Source organism: Paroedura picta, chromosome 3, assembly GCF_049243985.1.
Source record: "Paroedura picta isolate Pp20150507F chromosome 3, Ppicta_v3.0, whole genome shotgun sequence".
Taxonomy (NCBI): Eukaryota; Metazoa; Chordata; class Lepidosauria; order Squamata; family Gekkonidae; genus Paroedura; species Paroedura picta.
The window spans coordinates 172,258,624-172,274,541 of NC_135371.1; the positions used below are offsets into that span (position 1 = coordinate 172,258,624).

Below are 15,918 nucleotides of genomic sequence, written 5' to 3' on the forward strand. Positions count from 1 at the left end.
TAGAGGTGATATAACAGAACACTCAGGGTTACAGTTTTATGATTTTTATTGTCTTGTCCTATTAGAATCAGATATTTATAGAGAATTTTAATATATTGTACACCGCCCTGAGCCTAATTAGGGAGGGATGGTTATAAGTCTAATAAATAATAGTAAACCCTAATGTTTATAAATCTAATAAATAAGAAGCCCTAATGTTATGTATTTCTACACTGTAATAAAGTAGAGAGCCATTTGTCAAAGTGATATAAAGCAAAGTTTGAATCCTGGGGCACCTTTAAAACCAACGCAGTTTTATTCAAGGCATAAGTTATGGTGTGCAAGCACGTTTTCGGATACAGTGAAACAAAATGTCCTCAACCATTAGAAATGGGGGGGGGGGTTGTCAGGTTGGGCTGGACAGAATTTTATTTATATCTTTAGATTTTTATACCGCCCTTCCATATGGCTCTGGGCAGAATCAAGGTGCATAAGTAACTGGCCTATTAAGAAGAAGTGTTGGTTCTTATATGCCGCTTTTCTCTACCTGAAGGAGCCTCAAATTGGCTTACAGTCGCCTTCCCTTTCCACACAACAGACACCCCGTGAGGTGGGTGAGGCTGAAAGCGCCTGATAAAGGTAAAGGTAAAGGTATCCCCTGTGCAAGCACCGAGTCATGTCTGACCCTTGGGGTGACGCCCTCTAGCGTTTTCTTGGCAGACTCAATACGGGGTGGTTTGCCAGTGCCTTCCCCAGTCATCACCGTTTACCCCCCAGCAAGCTGGGTACTCATTTGACCGACCTCGAAAGGATGGAAGGCTGAGTCAACCTTGAGCCGGCTGCTGGGATTGAACTCCCAACCTCATGGGCAGACAGATTCAGACAGCATATCGCTGCCTTACCACTCTGCGCCACAAGAGGCTCTGAAAGCGCCTGATATTACTGCTCAATTAGAACAGCTTTCTCAGGGCTGTGACTAGCCCAAAGTGGGCTGCATGTGGGGGAGTGCAGAATCAAACCTGGCTCTCCAGATTAGAAGTCCGCACTCCTAACTACTACACCAAGCTGAGATTAGATAAAGGCAGTTGGTAGATCTGTGAATGGCAATATAGGAGCATACAAACAACAGAGTTAAATAGATGAGGGCAGAATCTTAGTCAGAGGCACCTCCAAGACCAACAGAGTTTTGTTCTGGGTCTCAGCGAGAACCATGTTATGAGATTTAACATGTAGATGCAAACTTCTTCAGATACACTGAAACATATTCCCTCAAATGCTACTTACAGGAAGGGGAATAGTTTCCAAGGAAGGGCTAGCTGTATTTAGGGCTCAGGAATCTACGCTCTACATCTGCATCACACATGAGAATCCACTTTGAATGAGTCAGGATACACTGAACATAGTGGTTTTTGGACAGCACTTCACAATGTGGGCTCCATATTAGACATTCTTATATACTGATTCTGTGAAGGCAAAGGGGTGGCAGATGACAGTGGAGGAGCCAGAGGGATGTGAGTGTCCTGCCTAGTGCAGGGGGTTGGACTAGATGACCCAGGAGGTCCCATCCAACTCTGATTCTATGCACATTAGCTGAAACTTCCCTTCTAGATTTTACCACCTAGCAAGCCCTAACCTTATCTATTTCTATACTGTGCATTTCAACTTATTTCACCCCACAGGTATCTGGGTTTTGGTCCTTAATGTTCATTCCGCACCTGCTGTGCCACACAATATATAGACAACTGAGATTCTATCAGTGTTTTTAACTTTTATCATGCGCACATATTATAATAAATATTTGGATTTTATACAGAAAAGAATTTCTTTTTGCAGCTCAACTTCAGTTACTTATGCGTCTTGACTCAATGTCATTCCGGGAGATCTCCAGGCCGCACCGGGAGGCTGGCCACCCTAACACGAGGACGCCGCGGAGCACCTTCTAAAAAAGAGCCCTGCTTTCAGCGCTGGCAGACGGTGCAGCGCTCTGTGCATGCTCAGAGAAGCCGAGCGTTTGCTTTGCGCGTGCGCGCTTCCCCTGTCTCGCGTTCCTCGCCCGGTTTGGGTTGGGATTCCCCGAGCCCGCCCCGTCCGGGGCTCTCGCCGGCGGGAGAGGAAACCAGGAACGGATCTTGCGCTGTCCAGAACTGGATGGGGACGTGAGTAGAAAGCGCGGCGGGGGGCGAAGGGGGCCGCGGGAAGGGGAGTGAAGCAAAGTACATGGCAGGCGAGCAGGGTTGCCATCTCCAGGTTGGGAAATTCCTGGAGCTTTGGGGCTGGAGCCTGGGAGGGCGGAACTTAAGGCTATCGAGCCTGCGCTCCAAAGCTGCCTCCAGGAGTAGTCTGGAGATCCGTAGTCATTCCGGGAGATCTCCAGGCGCCGCCTGGAGTCCGGCAGTGCTGCAAGCGAGTCTCGCTCGGGAGGTCCCGCTTGAAGGCTGATCTCCCAGGAGGGGGCTCGATCCGACCCTGGCAGGCGAGTCTCCGGGGGAATCTCGCAGGATAGGCTCAACAAGGGCGGATTTAATATGCACACATGTATCCCCCAAGGCTACAATCTTTCATTCGACTTCCAGGCGAGAAACCCGCTGCAGACTGAAGGGCGTTTGCTCAAAAAGAAGAAGGCTGAGGGTATTTACTCCCGGGGAGTGCTCTGGTCTGGCAAGGCTTCCTGCAACCTGACAGGACTTCCTCTTTGGAGTCAGGCGTTGTCCAGCCGCCCTTCACAGCTGGCCTTCACAGCTGGCCAGATGTGGCTCCAGGGCCACAAATAATCTCCTTAGATCAGTACAGGGGTAGTCAAACTGCGGCCCTCCAGATGTCCATGGACTACAATTCCCAGGAGCCCCCTGCCAGCATTCGCTGGCAGGGGGCTCTTGGGAATTGTAGTCCATGGACATCTGGAGGGCCGCAGTTTGACTACCCCTGGATCAGTGGCTCTCAACCTTCCTGATTGGGTTTTTTCCGGGGTTTCTCAGTTCAGGTCTTCCTCTTGTCCCACCATGCCGATCTTGCTACTTTCCGCTGCTCCAGACAGACAAACGCTCTATCTCGATCTACCCCGCAAGGCTGTTGTGTAGATGGCACCCCCCCAAGCCAAGCTGCTTCCCCTGCTGCGACCCCTGTGAAAGGTTGAGAACCACTGCCTTAGATCTTACTCACCTTCCGTTTCTGCAGCCTGGTTTAAGTTTGGCCCTATCAGAATGCTGGCCTCCTGGACATTACGAATACGATCATGCCTATAAATAAATGAGGCTATAAATAAATTGGGAATCCAGGTAGTTTGGGCTTGCTGGCCCCTGCAGTCATAATATCATGGTTTCCCCGCTGAGTTTAAGAGCTTAAAATGGATGGGTGATTTGCTTTTGATTTGGGGAGGGGGGGAAAGCCGTCCAGTCACGACCAGTTTATGGGGATCCCAGGCAAAAGGCAGCTTGCCTTTGCCTACCTCTGCTCAGTAATCCTGGATTTCTTTGGTGGTCTTCCCTTCCAAGTCCTAACTTGGGGCAACCCAAGTTAGCTTCTGAGATCTGACAAGATTGGGCTAACCTCGGTTGTCCAGGTCAAGGCAGGAGACAAACAAGAGGTGGTTTGCCATTGCCTACCTCTGCGTTTAGCATCTTTTGATCAGGCTAGGTCAGTGGTTCTCAACCTGGGGGTCGGGACCCACTTTGGGGGTCGAATGACCCTTTCACAGGGGTCGCAGCAGGGCAAGCAGCTTGGCCAGGGGCCGTCATCCACACAACAACCTTGCAGGGTAGATCAAGACAGAGCGTTCGTCTGTCTGGGGCAGCGGAAAAGAGCGAGATCGGCATGGTGGGACAAGAGGCAGAACTGAACTGAGAAACCCTGGGGGGGGGGATCAATTTTTAACCAATCATGAACCAATGGATCATCAAGTCATTGGTCAGTTTTGGCTTAATTTTGGTGAAAGAACGCTTGCATAATTTTATGGTTGGGGTCACTATAACAGGAGGACCTGTATTAAAGGGTCAAAGTATTAGGAAGGTGGAGAACCACTGGGCTAGTCTCAGCCATCCAGGTCAGGGCAGAAACAAGCAGAGATAGTTTGCCTGCCTTTGCATAGCAACACATGACTTTCCTTGTGGTCTCCCACCCAAATACTAACCCTGCTTCGCTTCCAAAACCTGACCGTGTCGGGCGAATTGGGTGGACTTACACAGGAGCACCCAAAATGGCAACCGCGTGTTGGACTCTGTGCAAAATAAGAACAGGATTCAATCCACGAGAACCTTAATCAGAACCTTAAAAAAACACCCCCTTTTGAAAGTGCATGGGTGACGTTTCTGATCCCTTTCGGTTGAGATGAGAGGAGGAGGGGCAAAACTCCTAATTTTGGGGACATATTTGTAGTTTTCGCGTAGGCAGCGACACAGAGTTTCTCTTGAGCTGGATTCAAGCGCAAGGTGAGGAGAGATGAGGAAAGAGACGTTGGGGGAAATCGCATGAGACTGTCACCCTGTGGGAAAATATCCTGGCCTTCCGGTCCTAAAACTTTATGGCTGATAAAAGGCTGGGGGAAGTGCAATTAAAATGATTCAGGAGATGGCACAACTTCCCGATGAAGAAAGGGTTAAAAATTTTAGGGCTCTTTAGCTTGGAAGAACAATGATGCTTGGGATCAAGAAGGCAGAGAAAGAAGTCCTTTTCTCCCTTTCTCGCAATACAAGAACTCGTGGGGACTCCGTAAAATGAACGAGCAGGAGGCTCACGACGATCAAAAGACGTTCATCTTCACCCAAACCTGTGGAATTCACTGCTGCAGGAGCTGGTGGTGGGCTGCAAGCATAAACAGCCTCGAGAGGAGACTGGATAGACATATGGAGAAGAGGTCCATAGGGGGTTCTTAGCCACAAGGTATGGATGAAACACTCTGTCTAGGTTTTCTTGGTGCTTGGAGGGTAACAATGGGAGGGCTTCTGGAGTTCTGGCCCTGCTGGTGGACCTCCCAATGGTCTCTGGTTTTTGGCCACTGTGTGACACAGAAGGTTGGACTGGGTGGGCCACTGGCCTGATCCAACATGGCTTCTCTTATGTTCTTATGAAAGCCATGCCTGGTTAAACTCTCTGGTCCCAGCCATGCAGTGGACCGTGGTGGAGGGAAATTGGGCACATTCAAAGGCACTCTTTATGTGTTTTGAGCCCAGGCTGAGCCCAATCCCTGGGAAAGTTGACCCAGCACTGTGGGGCTGCCACCAAAAAGGCCCCGTCTCATGCACTGTCCAAATGAGCTTCTTTGGTTGATGGGACGGTCAAAGGAGCTTTTCCGTCTATCTCTCACCTGCGATCTCTTCCAGAATCTATTGACAGGAGTTGCCCTAGGGGCTTCCAAGGGATGGGACCCTCCCACCTGCTGCCTCTCTTCCTGCTCTCGCTGCTGTGGGCGGTGGGGGACCCGTTCCGGATCTGTGCCTTCAACACCCAGCGATTTGCCGAGGGGAAGGCAGGTAAAGAGGACATCATGGCAGTTTTTGTCAAGGTGAGAATCGAGAATCTCAGGCAGAGGCCCAGACGAAACACCTTTGCAGAAGCCACTGGTGGAGTTTTGGACATGTGGCTTCTACTGTTGGCATGTTTTATTATCTCCAGTTAATTATTCGCCTTGTACAAATGAGCTACGTAACACAGGAAGCATCAGGGAAGATCCATGTTAAGGTGTGAATGCCTTTGATTTATTCTTTTCATACTGGCCTGGAACTTGGACAGTGTGTGTTCCCAAAAAGGTATTAGGAGAGGGATCCCCAAACCTTTTGGGCCTGCAAGCATCTTTGGGATTCTGACATTGCTGGGGGGCGGGGGGAAACACAACCAGAAAATGGCTGCCACAAAATGGCTGCCCAAGGAGGCAGAGCTAGCCACAAAATGGCTGCCCAAGGAGGCAGAGCTAGCCACAAAATGGCTGCCCAAGGAGGTAGAGCTAACCACAAAATGGCTGCCCAAGGAGGCAGAGCTAGCCACAAAATGGTTGCCCAATGAGACAGAGATAGGCACAAAATGGTCCCCAAGGGAAACAGAGCTAGCCACAAATTGATTGCCAAGGGAGACAAGGCTAGCCACAAAATGGTTGCCAAAGGTTACCTACAGTCAAATATTAGTGCCATGGATAGGGCTGACAGCCACAGGTTGGGGAAAAAATTGATATTTCAGAAGTGGAGCCTGAGGATGGTGGAGTTTAGAAAGGGGAGGGTCTTTAATAGGTCATAATCCAAAGTAGCTATTTTTTACCAGATGACCTGACCTCTCTGGAGGTGAGCCGTAATTGTGGGGGATCCCCAGGTCCCACCTGGAGGCTGGCATTGCTGGTATCAGGCAGAGGTCTTTTCAATAGGGATTGAACCCGGGACCTTCCACTTCTCACAGAGAGGGTCTGCCCGCCCCCTTAGGAGGAAGCTCTGAGGAAATTTCAAAGAGGAATCGGCTCAGGCACCCACAGGCTAATGTGTCCCCTTGTTGTCCTCTCCGGCATCCCACAGATTCTGTCCCGTTGCGATATCTCCGTCTTGCAAGAAGTGATGGATGCAAAAGGGAAGGCCGTTCCCGCTTTGCTGGCAGCGCTGAATAGGTGCGTGTGAAGAAACCCAAAGGGTGCGGTCTAAATAAACCTTCCTTGCCCTGACCTCAACCAAACGCCTGGTGGAAGAGCTCCATCTTGCAAGCCCTGCAGGGCTGTGATAGCTCCGCCAGGGCCCTGAGCTCTTCCGGGAGCTCCTTCCACCAGGTGGGGGCCAGGACCAAAAAGGAAAGGGAGATATGCATGACAAGGACGACTGTTTCCTTTCAATGACGCTTATGTTTGGGAATACATTGTGTAGACTGTGTTTAAGACACATCAGGTGTGTTCACCTCTGTTGGCACCCCAATTCAGCTGCCTCAAAGTCCCTCTGAGGGGATGTGAAGGCTCAAGGGGGTGGCAGGTGACAGTGGATGAGCGTGAGGGTGGTGAGTGTCCTGCATGGTGCAGGGGGTTGGACTAGATGACCCAGGGGTCCCTCCCAACTCTATGATTCTATGATTCTAAATTCCATCTAAACACCGGAAGAAGTTCCTGACAGTCAGAGCGGTTCCTCAGTGGAACAGGCTTCCTCGGGAGGTGGTGAGTTCTCCATCTTTGGAGATTTTTAAACAGAGGCTGGAGAGCCATCTGACGGAGAGGCTGATTCTGTGGAGGCTCAAGAGGGTGGCAGGTGACAGGGGATGAGCGAGAGGGTTGGGAGTGTCCTGCATGGTGCTGGGGGTTCGACTAGATGACCAGGGGGTCTCTTCCAACTATTCTACGGTTCTATGATTCTAACTGGGTTCCCTCGTATCTCCATTTATGACTATGAAATGTAATTACATGGAAATTATTTTACTTATTTATTTACTTATTTATATATCCGTATTTCTCTCTTTTCCTGCCAGCTTTGATAGTTCTGGACCCTATAACTACCTCTCCAGCCCTCTGCTGGGGCGAAGCAATTACCAAGAACGCTACGTGTTCATCTACAGGTGAATACCTCCCCCTTTGGCGCGGTTCACATTTCTGGGATGTTTTGTTCTATTGCTTCAGACCAACATGGTGGACCCACCCGACTCTACCTACATTATAGGGTTGTTGTACGAATGGCGTACCGAAATAAACTCTGAAAAAGTGTGTGTCCAGGATCTAATTTTGGGTATAAGCTTCCGTGTGCACACAGAATTCTTCAGATACGAAGAAGTGGTCTTAAAGGTGCCACTTAGTTTTGCTGTCATGTTGATACAGATGGGGCGAGCAACATATGGTGATGTGATAACCTTTGATCCAGGGGTAGTCAAACTGCGGCCCTCCAGATGTCCGTGGACTACAATTCCCAGGAGCCCCTGTCAGCTTTCCTGGGAATTGTAGCGAAAGCTGACAGGGGCTCCAGGGAATTGTAGTCCATGGACATCTGGAGGGCCGCAGTTTGACTACCCCTGCACTTTCACAGACAGTTTTATTTCTCCCATGTTTGTGTGAACAACAACTGAATTTCAAAGGGATTGATTGGCTGTTTTGGCGAAGAATTATCCTTGGCTGTATTGGGATGTGTGACACAGTTTACTAATGTTACAGAATTCATTTTTGCTATATATTCCCACGGTCCATGTAAGGAGTTCTTAGTCTGACGAAGCTCACGCCCTGAGTAAATCTTTGTTGGTCTTAAAGGTGCTACTGGACTCTGATCCCATTGTGTCGTGTTGGTTGATACTTTTATCTCCATATCAAAAAGGCCCGGGAATCATAGAATCATAGAGTTGGAAGGGGCCATGCAGGCCATCTAGTCCAACCCCCTGCTCAACGCAGGATCAGCCCTAAGCATCCTAAAGCATCATAGTTTCTTAAAGTCTCTGTAAACCTTCTCCTGTAACACCTCAAGTTTCTTTCAACCACTGGGACTCCTTTGCCGCAACTGTATAGCTTTCTTCTCCAATCCCCCCTCACTGCTTTAATCTTCTTGCTTTGCACCAGCCCTTTCCCAAGGCAAGTTAGGTGAGTCTCACAGGCTCTGTCAGATGTGGGGATAATTATACCTGTCTTTCCACCTGTAAAATGCAAATTGTGGGCTTATACAACCTCAGTTTGCCTTGGGGGCCCATGCTGAGAATAAATTTAACCTGTCAAGCACCGCTGTACAATCATATCATTCTGCTATCTCTGCTACATTATAAGTGTTTTAAAGGACAAAAGAAGACCTTATACAGCCTCAGTTTGCCTTAGGGGCTCCTGCTGAGAGTAAATCTAACCTTTCAAGCTTCGCACTAGAATGAACCTTATTTTTAAAAAAAACAACTTTCCTCCTTCCCTTTAAACTGCTAACATCAAAGCGTGCAAGTTTTAATTTGCAATCTGATGAAGATTTAAAATTTCTCCTCTGCTGTGGCCTGGTGGCAACCTGAGGAAATTGTAAAAACATCTCATCTGTTTTTTTTTGGCCTTCATGAGATCTGAATGGCTCAGTTGAAAGTCCACATTGTTAATCAGTGCACCAAGCAGTTCCTCTGGAGCCCTTTCTGGGTTTTACTGTCACACGGAAACTGTGATTTTAACAGAAAAAGAAACCTTTGTGGCACAGTTCCTCTTTTGTTTTGTGGGCCTAACCTTATTTGTTTTAGAAGAAGAAGAAGGTTCTTATACGGTTCTTCTGTAACAGGGGTAGTCAAACTGCGGCCCTCCAGATGTCCATGGACTACAATTCCCAAGAGCCCCCTGCCAGCATTCGCTGGCAGGGCCTCCTGGGAATTGTAGTCCATGGACATCTGAAGGGATGCAGTTTGACTACCCCTATACAACTACAGCTGTTTAGCAACATACACACACACAGGCTGAATTTGTTTCTGCGCCCTTCCTTTTAAGAAATAGGAACCGACATTGACAAAATAACAGTGCATGCAAAACAGTGACTTAATCTGCCCACATGTTTTATTTATTTATTAATTTAGATTTAGATTTTTAGGCTGCCCCTCTCTGAAGAGGAAGCAGCTGCCATACACACTGCTCACTCACTACACCTTCCCTTCCTCTTTTTTCTTGATGCAAAATGTTTCTTCCTCTTCCTCAAAACTTATTTTGCTTAATTTGCACTCTGCCTTTCTCCCCGATGAGTTCTCAAAGAGGAGAGCTGTTTTTTATACCCGGCCACTACCTGAAGAAGCCCCCCCCCCCAACAGCTCACAAACACCTTTCCCTTCCTCTCCCCACGGAAAGAGCTCTGAGAGAACTGCTCTGCCGGAGCAGCTCTAAGAGAAATGTGCCTAGCCCAAGGCCACCTGCTGGCTGCACATGGAAGAGGAGTGGGGAATCAAACTCAGATCTCTAGAGCAGATTCTGCCCCACTTTAACCACTACACCATAAAGGAGACCCAAAGCAACTTACCCCATTTCCTCACATTTCTCTCATCCTACTCCTGTATCAGTTTTTCTTTGAGGGGTTAGTAGGGTATATTCCGTCATGGTCTTTTAAAATGTTTAGGAGTCTGTTGTATATGCTGATATGTCTGATATGGTTTTTAAATGGGGTTTTAATTCAGACAGATTCTTGTGGCACAGAGTGGTAAGGCAGCAGACATGCAGTCTGAAATCTCTGCCCATAAGGCTGGGAGTTCAATCCCAGCAGCCGGCTCAAGGTTGACTCAGCCTTCCATCCTTCCGAGGGCGGTAAAATGAGTACCCAGCTTGCTGGGGGGTAAACGGTAATGACTGGGGAAGGCACTGGCAAACCACCCCATATTGAGTCTGCCATGAAAAGGCTGGAGGGCGTCACCCCAAGGGTCAGACATGACCGGTGCTTGCACAGGGGATACCTTTACCTTTTTAAAATTCAGACAAGCTGTAACCCACCACGAGCCAGTCATGAGAGTGGCGGCCAATAAGTCTAATAATAATAATAATAATAATAATAATAATAATAATAATAATAATAATAATAATAAATAACAATAATTTTAGCCTCACAACAGTCCTGTGAGGTAGGCTAGGCAGAGAATGTAAGGCTGGCCTGAGGTCACCCAGCAAGCTTCCATGGCCTGAGTGGGGATTCAGATACCGGCTTTCATGTATGTTAGTCATGCAAAAATAATTCCCGTGATCCAGTATCAGAGGGACATCTCTACGATGATGCTCCATCGTGTTTGGACTCATATATCCCTGAGCACAATAAAATCTGAGCGATGGTACCGAATTAAAGAATGCCTTAAAGCCACAGATCCTCTGCCACAGACCTGCATTCTCCCTTCCTGCAGAGCCCACAAAACCCGGCTGCTGGATTCCTACAAGTACGAGGACAACCACCCAGACCGGCCTGACGTCTTCGCACGAGAGCCCTTCGTGGTCCGCTTCACGGTGCCGAGCAAAGGTGAGAGTCCAGGAGGCAGCGCTGGGTCTGTTCCGAGGGGAAACGGCAGAAAAGATTGCTCCAAGTTTGCAAAATTCATACTGCGAATCCCGTGTTGACTAGAGAAGAAGGGAACAGAAGTCTCTGTCCAGCCGCTGCTTGAAGACGGCCAGTGAGGGGGAGCTTCCCACCTCCTCAGGCAGCCCCTTCCACGGCTGAACTAGACTCCTAGAATCCTAGAGTGGGAAGGGGCCATGAAGGCCATCTAGTCCCACCCCCTGCTCAGTGCAGGATCAGCCTAGAGAATCCAGGAGAAGTCTCTGTCCAGCTGTTGCTTAAAGTTCACCCCATCCTTAGACAGCCCATTTCACAGCTGAACTGCACTGACTGTGAATCCCTCCCCCGGATATCTAAGCTGGTATCATTCTACACCTAGCTTAAGGCCATGACTGTGGTTCCTCTCCTCTGCTGCCAACAGGAACCTCTCCCTGCCCTCCTCCAAGTGACAACCTTTCAAATACTTAAAGACAGCAATCCCTCTGTCTTCTCCAAGCTCCTCATTCCGAGGTCTCTCAGCCTTTCCTGATAGGGCTTGGCCCTCAGGCTGCCCCGGATCAGACTCAGATCTCCCCGGATCTCCTTTCCTCTCCATGACGGTCTCCCTTTCCCCTCCCCTCCAGCACTCCCCGATGTGGTGCTAATCCCACAACACACCATGCCCTCCAAGGCCGAATCCGAAATCGATGCTCTCTACGATGTTTTCCAGGATGTGCGGTCGCGCTGGAACACGGAGGTACGGATGGGGAAGCAGGGAGGCGGGAGGCGGGAAGGCTTTCGGAGTAGAACTCTGTGACATCCACTGGCCAATCGGTGCTGCTCGCCTACTTGTCCTGCCTCTGGCTAGCTCCATCTCTTCAGATCTTGGTAGCCAAGCTAGGTCAGCCCTGCTTAGGACTTGGATGGGGGACCAACAAGGAAATGCAGGGTTGCTACGCAGAGGAAGGCAAGGACAACCCAGCTCTGCTCATCTGGACCTGGATGGCCCAGGAGGATTCAACCCCATCAACTCTAAGAAGCTAAGAGGCATCACACCCTTGATCTTAGCCAACAGGCTGAGAAGTCAAGTGGAGTCAGCTTTGGTTAGCATGCGGCTGGGAGACCACCCAGGAAATGCAGGGTTGCTACACAGAGGCAGGCGATGGCTAACCGCCTCTATTTGGCTCCTGCCTTGAAAAACCTGTGGAATCGCCGTAAGACAGTTGCCACTTGATGTCATTTTACACACAACTACTGTTATATTTGCTCTGGTCCTTTGGGGTTAAGCTCCCATTGCAAAATTCAATTGCAGTTCCCTGGTATAAACAGGGTTGCCTCTTCTTGGCATGCTGAAGGTTTCAGGTTCAATCCCTGGCATTTCCAGTTAGAAGGACCAGGCAGGAGGGGATGGGAAAGACCTTGACCTGAGACCCTGGCACAGTGGCAGAGCCTCTGCTTGGCAGGCAGGAGGTCCCAGGTTCAATCCCCGGCATCTCCAGACTTCACTTGCAATCAAGTGAAGTTCTCAGTGAGGATCCAATGCAGCTTAGATCTGAAGGCCCAGATGCCATCTTTGAGAGAGAACCTGGGAAATCCTGTGGACTCCCCTTATTGTAACCCAGGGATCCTTTTCCTCTGCCTTACAGGATGTGATTTTCTTGGGCGATTTCAACGCTGACTGCGGCTTCGTGGCCAAGAAGCGATGGGGGCAGATCCGCCTGTGCCAACAGCCTGGCTTTCATTGGCTTATTGGGGACAAAGCTGACACCACCGTTCGAGAAAACACCCGATGTGCCTATGACAGGTCGGAGGGATTGAGGGGAAGAGTCTCTGCTTGGCATCCAGAAGGTCCCAGGTTCAATCCCCGGCATCACCAGTTCAAAGGACAAGGCAGGAGGGGATGGGAAAGACCTTGACCTGAGACCCTGGCTCAGTGGCAGAGCCTCTGCTTGGCAGGCAGAAGGTCCCAGGTTCAATCCCCTGCATCTCCAGTTAGAAGGACCAGGCAGGAGGGGATGGGAAAGACCTTGACCTGAGACCCTGGCTCAGTGGCAGAGCCTCTGCTGGGCAGGCAGAAGGTCCCAGGTTCAATCCCCGGCATCTCCAGTTCAAAGGACCAGGCAGGAGGGGATGGGGAAGACCTTGGCCTGAGACCCTGGCTCAGTGGCAGAGCCTCTGCTTGGCAGGCAGAAGGTCCCAGGTTCAATCCCTGGCATCTCCAGTTAAAAGGCCCAGGCAGGAGGGGATGGGAAAGACCTTGGCCTGAGACCCTGGCTCAGTGGCAGAGCCTCTGCTGGGCAGGCAAGGAGATCCTAGAAAGGGACAGGATTGCAGTATCCTTTCTATTTCAGCTGACGCCTTCTTCTCTCCCACCCCTAAACAGGATCGTGGTGCATGGAAAACGCTGTCTGGACGCAGTCGTACCTGGATCAGCTCAGCCCTTTGACTTCCCCAAGGAATACGGACTCTCCGAGGCAGAGGTACCACAGAAAGACTAACCGAATTAGTGGCAGTAGGAAAAAGCAAGAGTCCAAGAGTGCCTGAAAGACTAACACTATTTGTGATGGAATGGGAGTTTCTGTAAGTCACAGCTCACTTCTTCAGATATATTCTTGCTGCATCTGATGAATTGAACAGTGACTCCCAAAAATGCATCCCTTGCCACATATGTTGTCACTTTTTAAAGTGCCACTGGACGCTTGCTCTTTTCTACTGTTTACCAGCCCTTCATTCTTTTCTTGTTTTCTGTCTCTCCACGTTTTCAGGCACTGAAGGTCAGCGACCACTACCCCGTCGAAGTGGAGCTGAACACAGCCGGTCACGGACTCCAGCCCGCCGGTCTTGTGCTGCTGGCGTTAGTCGCGTTGTCCGGCTCAGGATATAGCATCTGAAGTTAAGATTCTGGGGATTCACGTGTTGCCGGCTATCTTGGCATAGGCAGAGAGAGAGGCTTCGTGAGGGAATAGCTTGACCTGAGCCAACCTGTAGTTTAAAGACATGGCGTAAGTTTCCAGATTACACAGAGCACTATGCTTTTATAAGAGAGCCCTGCTGGATCAGACCAGAGGTCCATCTAGTTCCCTGCCCAAGTGGCCAACCAGTTCCTCTGTAGAGCCAACAACAGGGCATGGACATCGAGGGCTTCATAAGAACCTCAGAAGAGCCCTGATGGATCAGGCCGGTGGTCCATCTACTCCAGCATCTAGTCTCACACAGGAGCCAAACAAATCCTCTGGAGGGCCAACAACAGGGCATAGAAGCCAAGAAGACCCCTATTAGATCAGTCCGATAGTCCAGCATCCTGCCTCAAACAGCAACCAACCAGTTCCTCTGGCTGGGCAATAACAAGGCACAGAGGCCTTCCCCTGATGTCGCCTCCTGGCTCTGGCATTCAGAGGCTCGGTCCGAACTCTCTCAGCCCCATCTGCCTCGCAAGCTGTTTGTTGCGGGGAGAGGAAGGGAAAGGCGATTGTAAGCCGCTTTGAAACTCCTTCAGATAGAGACAAGTGAGGCCCCAAAACCCAGCCTTCCTCTTCTTTTTCTGAACTCAGGGGAATCCCAGTATGGCAGAGTTGTGTGTTTGGTGCATGTGTGTGTGTGAGAGACAAGGACTTTAGTCTTGTCACCTTACATTGAATCGTTAACACGTTTTGCGTGGCGTAAACGGGCGGATGATACAGGCTACTCCAAAGGAGCATTAAGGGACAGGCAAATCCATATATATATGCACTGCAAAAAGCAAGAAACTTCATCGTGTTTTGGTTCTGGTGTTCCAGATGTATTTGGTGCCTTCCTTACTTGCATGGCTGCCAATAAAAGTCTTTGGAGGAAATTCTAAGGAGCATTGATTTCAGCGGGAAAGATACAACAGCCCTGGTTCTGTCGGGATTGCCCTCTGTAAGGTTTCTGGTTTGTATGAAGAAGTCCGCACAGCCTGTAACACAATCTGTTCTGCCTTGGACGTGTGGGTGTTAATGCCACGCCTGCTGTTTTTAACCAATCACATGGCCCTTTGGATCTGACCTGGGGGCCCCAGGTTAGACAGATCTCGTAATGCCTTGGATCAGGGGTAGTCAAACTGCGGCCCTCCAGATGTCCATGGACTACAATTCCCAGGAGCCCCTGCCAGCGAATGCTGGCAGGGGCTCCTGGGAATTGTAGTCCATGGACATCTGGAGGGCCGCAGTTTGACTATCCCTGCCTTGGATGCTAAGCAGGGTCGGCCCTGGTTTGCACTTGAATGGGAGACCAAGGAAATCCAGGGTTGCTTGCTATACAGATGCCAGCAACCGCAAAACCACCTCTGTGCGTTTCTTGTCTTGACCTGTCTCCTTAGAACTGGGAAGCCAAGCTGGGTCAAGCCCTGGTTAGAATTTGGAGGGGAGACCACCAAGGAAATTTCGGGTCACTGCACAGAGGCAGGCAATGGCAGAACACCTCTGTTTGTGTCTCTGTTTCCTTCCTGACCTGGATAGTCAAGGGTAGGTCAGCCACATCAGATCTTGGAAGCTAAGTAGCATCACCTCTACTCTGGTCTAGCCTTGACTTGGATAGACCAAGGTAACCTGAGGTCATGTGATCTCAGAAACTGGGTGGGGCCTGCTTGGTCCTTCCGCCAAGGGATTGCAGGGTTGCTACGCGGAGGCAGGCAATGATAAAAGAACACAACCAGTCTAACCTCTCCCTGTGTCACCTGTTAGTCCCAGCAGGCAATTCTGGAAAGATAATTAGAATACTAGAGCTGGAAGGGGCCATGGAGGCCATCAAGTCCCACCCCCTGCTCAGTGCAGAATCAGCCTCCAGCATCCAGGAGAAGGATCTGTCCAGCCGCTGCTTGAAGACCGCCAGTGAGGGGAAACTCCCCACCTCCTTAGGCAGCCCTTTCTATGGATGAACTACTCAAGACTGTTAAATCCACCCTCCCCTATTTAGCCGGTACTGTTCTACATGTAGTTTAAACCCATGACTGTGGGTCTTCTCCTCTGCTGCCCACAGGAACCTTTCCCTGCCCTCCCCCAATTGACCACCTTTCAAATCCTTCCAGAGAGTCATC

General features: G+C 49.9%; 1 protein-coding gene across 2 annotated transcripts; it reads left to right on the forward strand.

The window, feature by feature from the left end:
- Positions 1–2,035: 2,035 nt before the first annotated feature.
- LOC143833601 (deoxyribonuclease-1-like 1) lies at positions 2,036–14,697 on the forward strand. 2 transcript variants are annotated; one of them, XM_077329642.1, is made up of 10 exons: positions 2,036–2,135; positions 4,668–4,854; positions 5,295–5,476; positions 6,471–6,559; positions 7,399–7,485; positions 10,738–10,850; positions 11,510–11,622; positions 12,512–12,669; positions 13,249–13,345; positions 13,631–14,697. In XM_077329642.1, the coding sequence occupies exons 3-10, from the start codon at positions 5,333–5,335 to the stop codon at positions 13,754–13,756; spliced, it is 927 nt and encodes a 308-aa protein (XP_077185757.1). In that variant the 5' UTR covers positions 2,036–2,135; positions 4,668–4,854; positions 5,295–5,332; the 3' UTR covers positions 13,757–14,697. The 2 variants fall into 2 exon arrangements, with proteins under 2 accessions (XP_077185757.1, XP_077185758.1); XM_077329643.1 differs by lacking the exon at positions 4,668–4,854 and having other exon boundaries at positions 2,057–2,135.
- The last annotated feature ends 1,221 nt before the right edge of the window (positions 14,698–15,918 follow it).

What these genes read in the sequence shown, in the direction of transcription:
- LOC143833601 (XM_077329642.1), top strand. Translation starts at nt 5,333, where the DNA reads ATGGGACCCTCCCACCTGCTGCCTCTCTTCCTGCTCTCGCTGCTGTGG. An exon ending in TTGCTGGCAGCGCTGAATAG is followed by an intron (nt 6,560 to 7,398) that starts GTGCGTGTGAAG and finishes TTTTCCTGCCAG; the next exon opens with CTTTGATAGTTCTGGACCCT. An exon ending in CTTCACGGTGCCGAGCAAAG is followed by an intron (nt 10,851 to 11,509) that starts GTGAGAGTCCAG and finishes CCTCCCCTCCAG; the next exon opens with CACTCCCCGATGTGGTGCTA.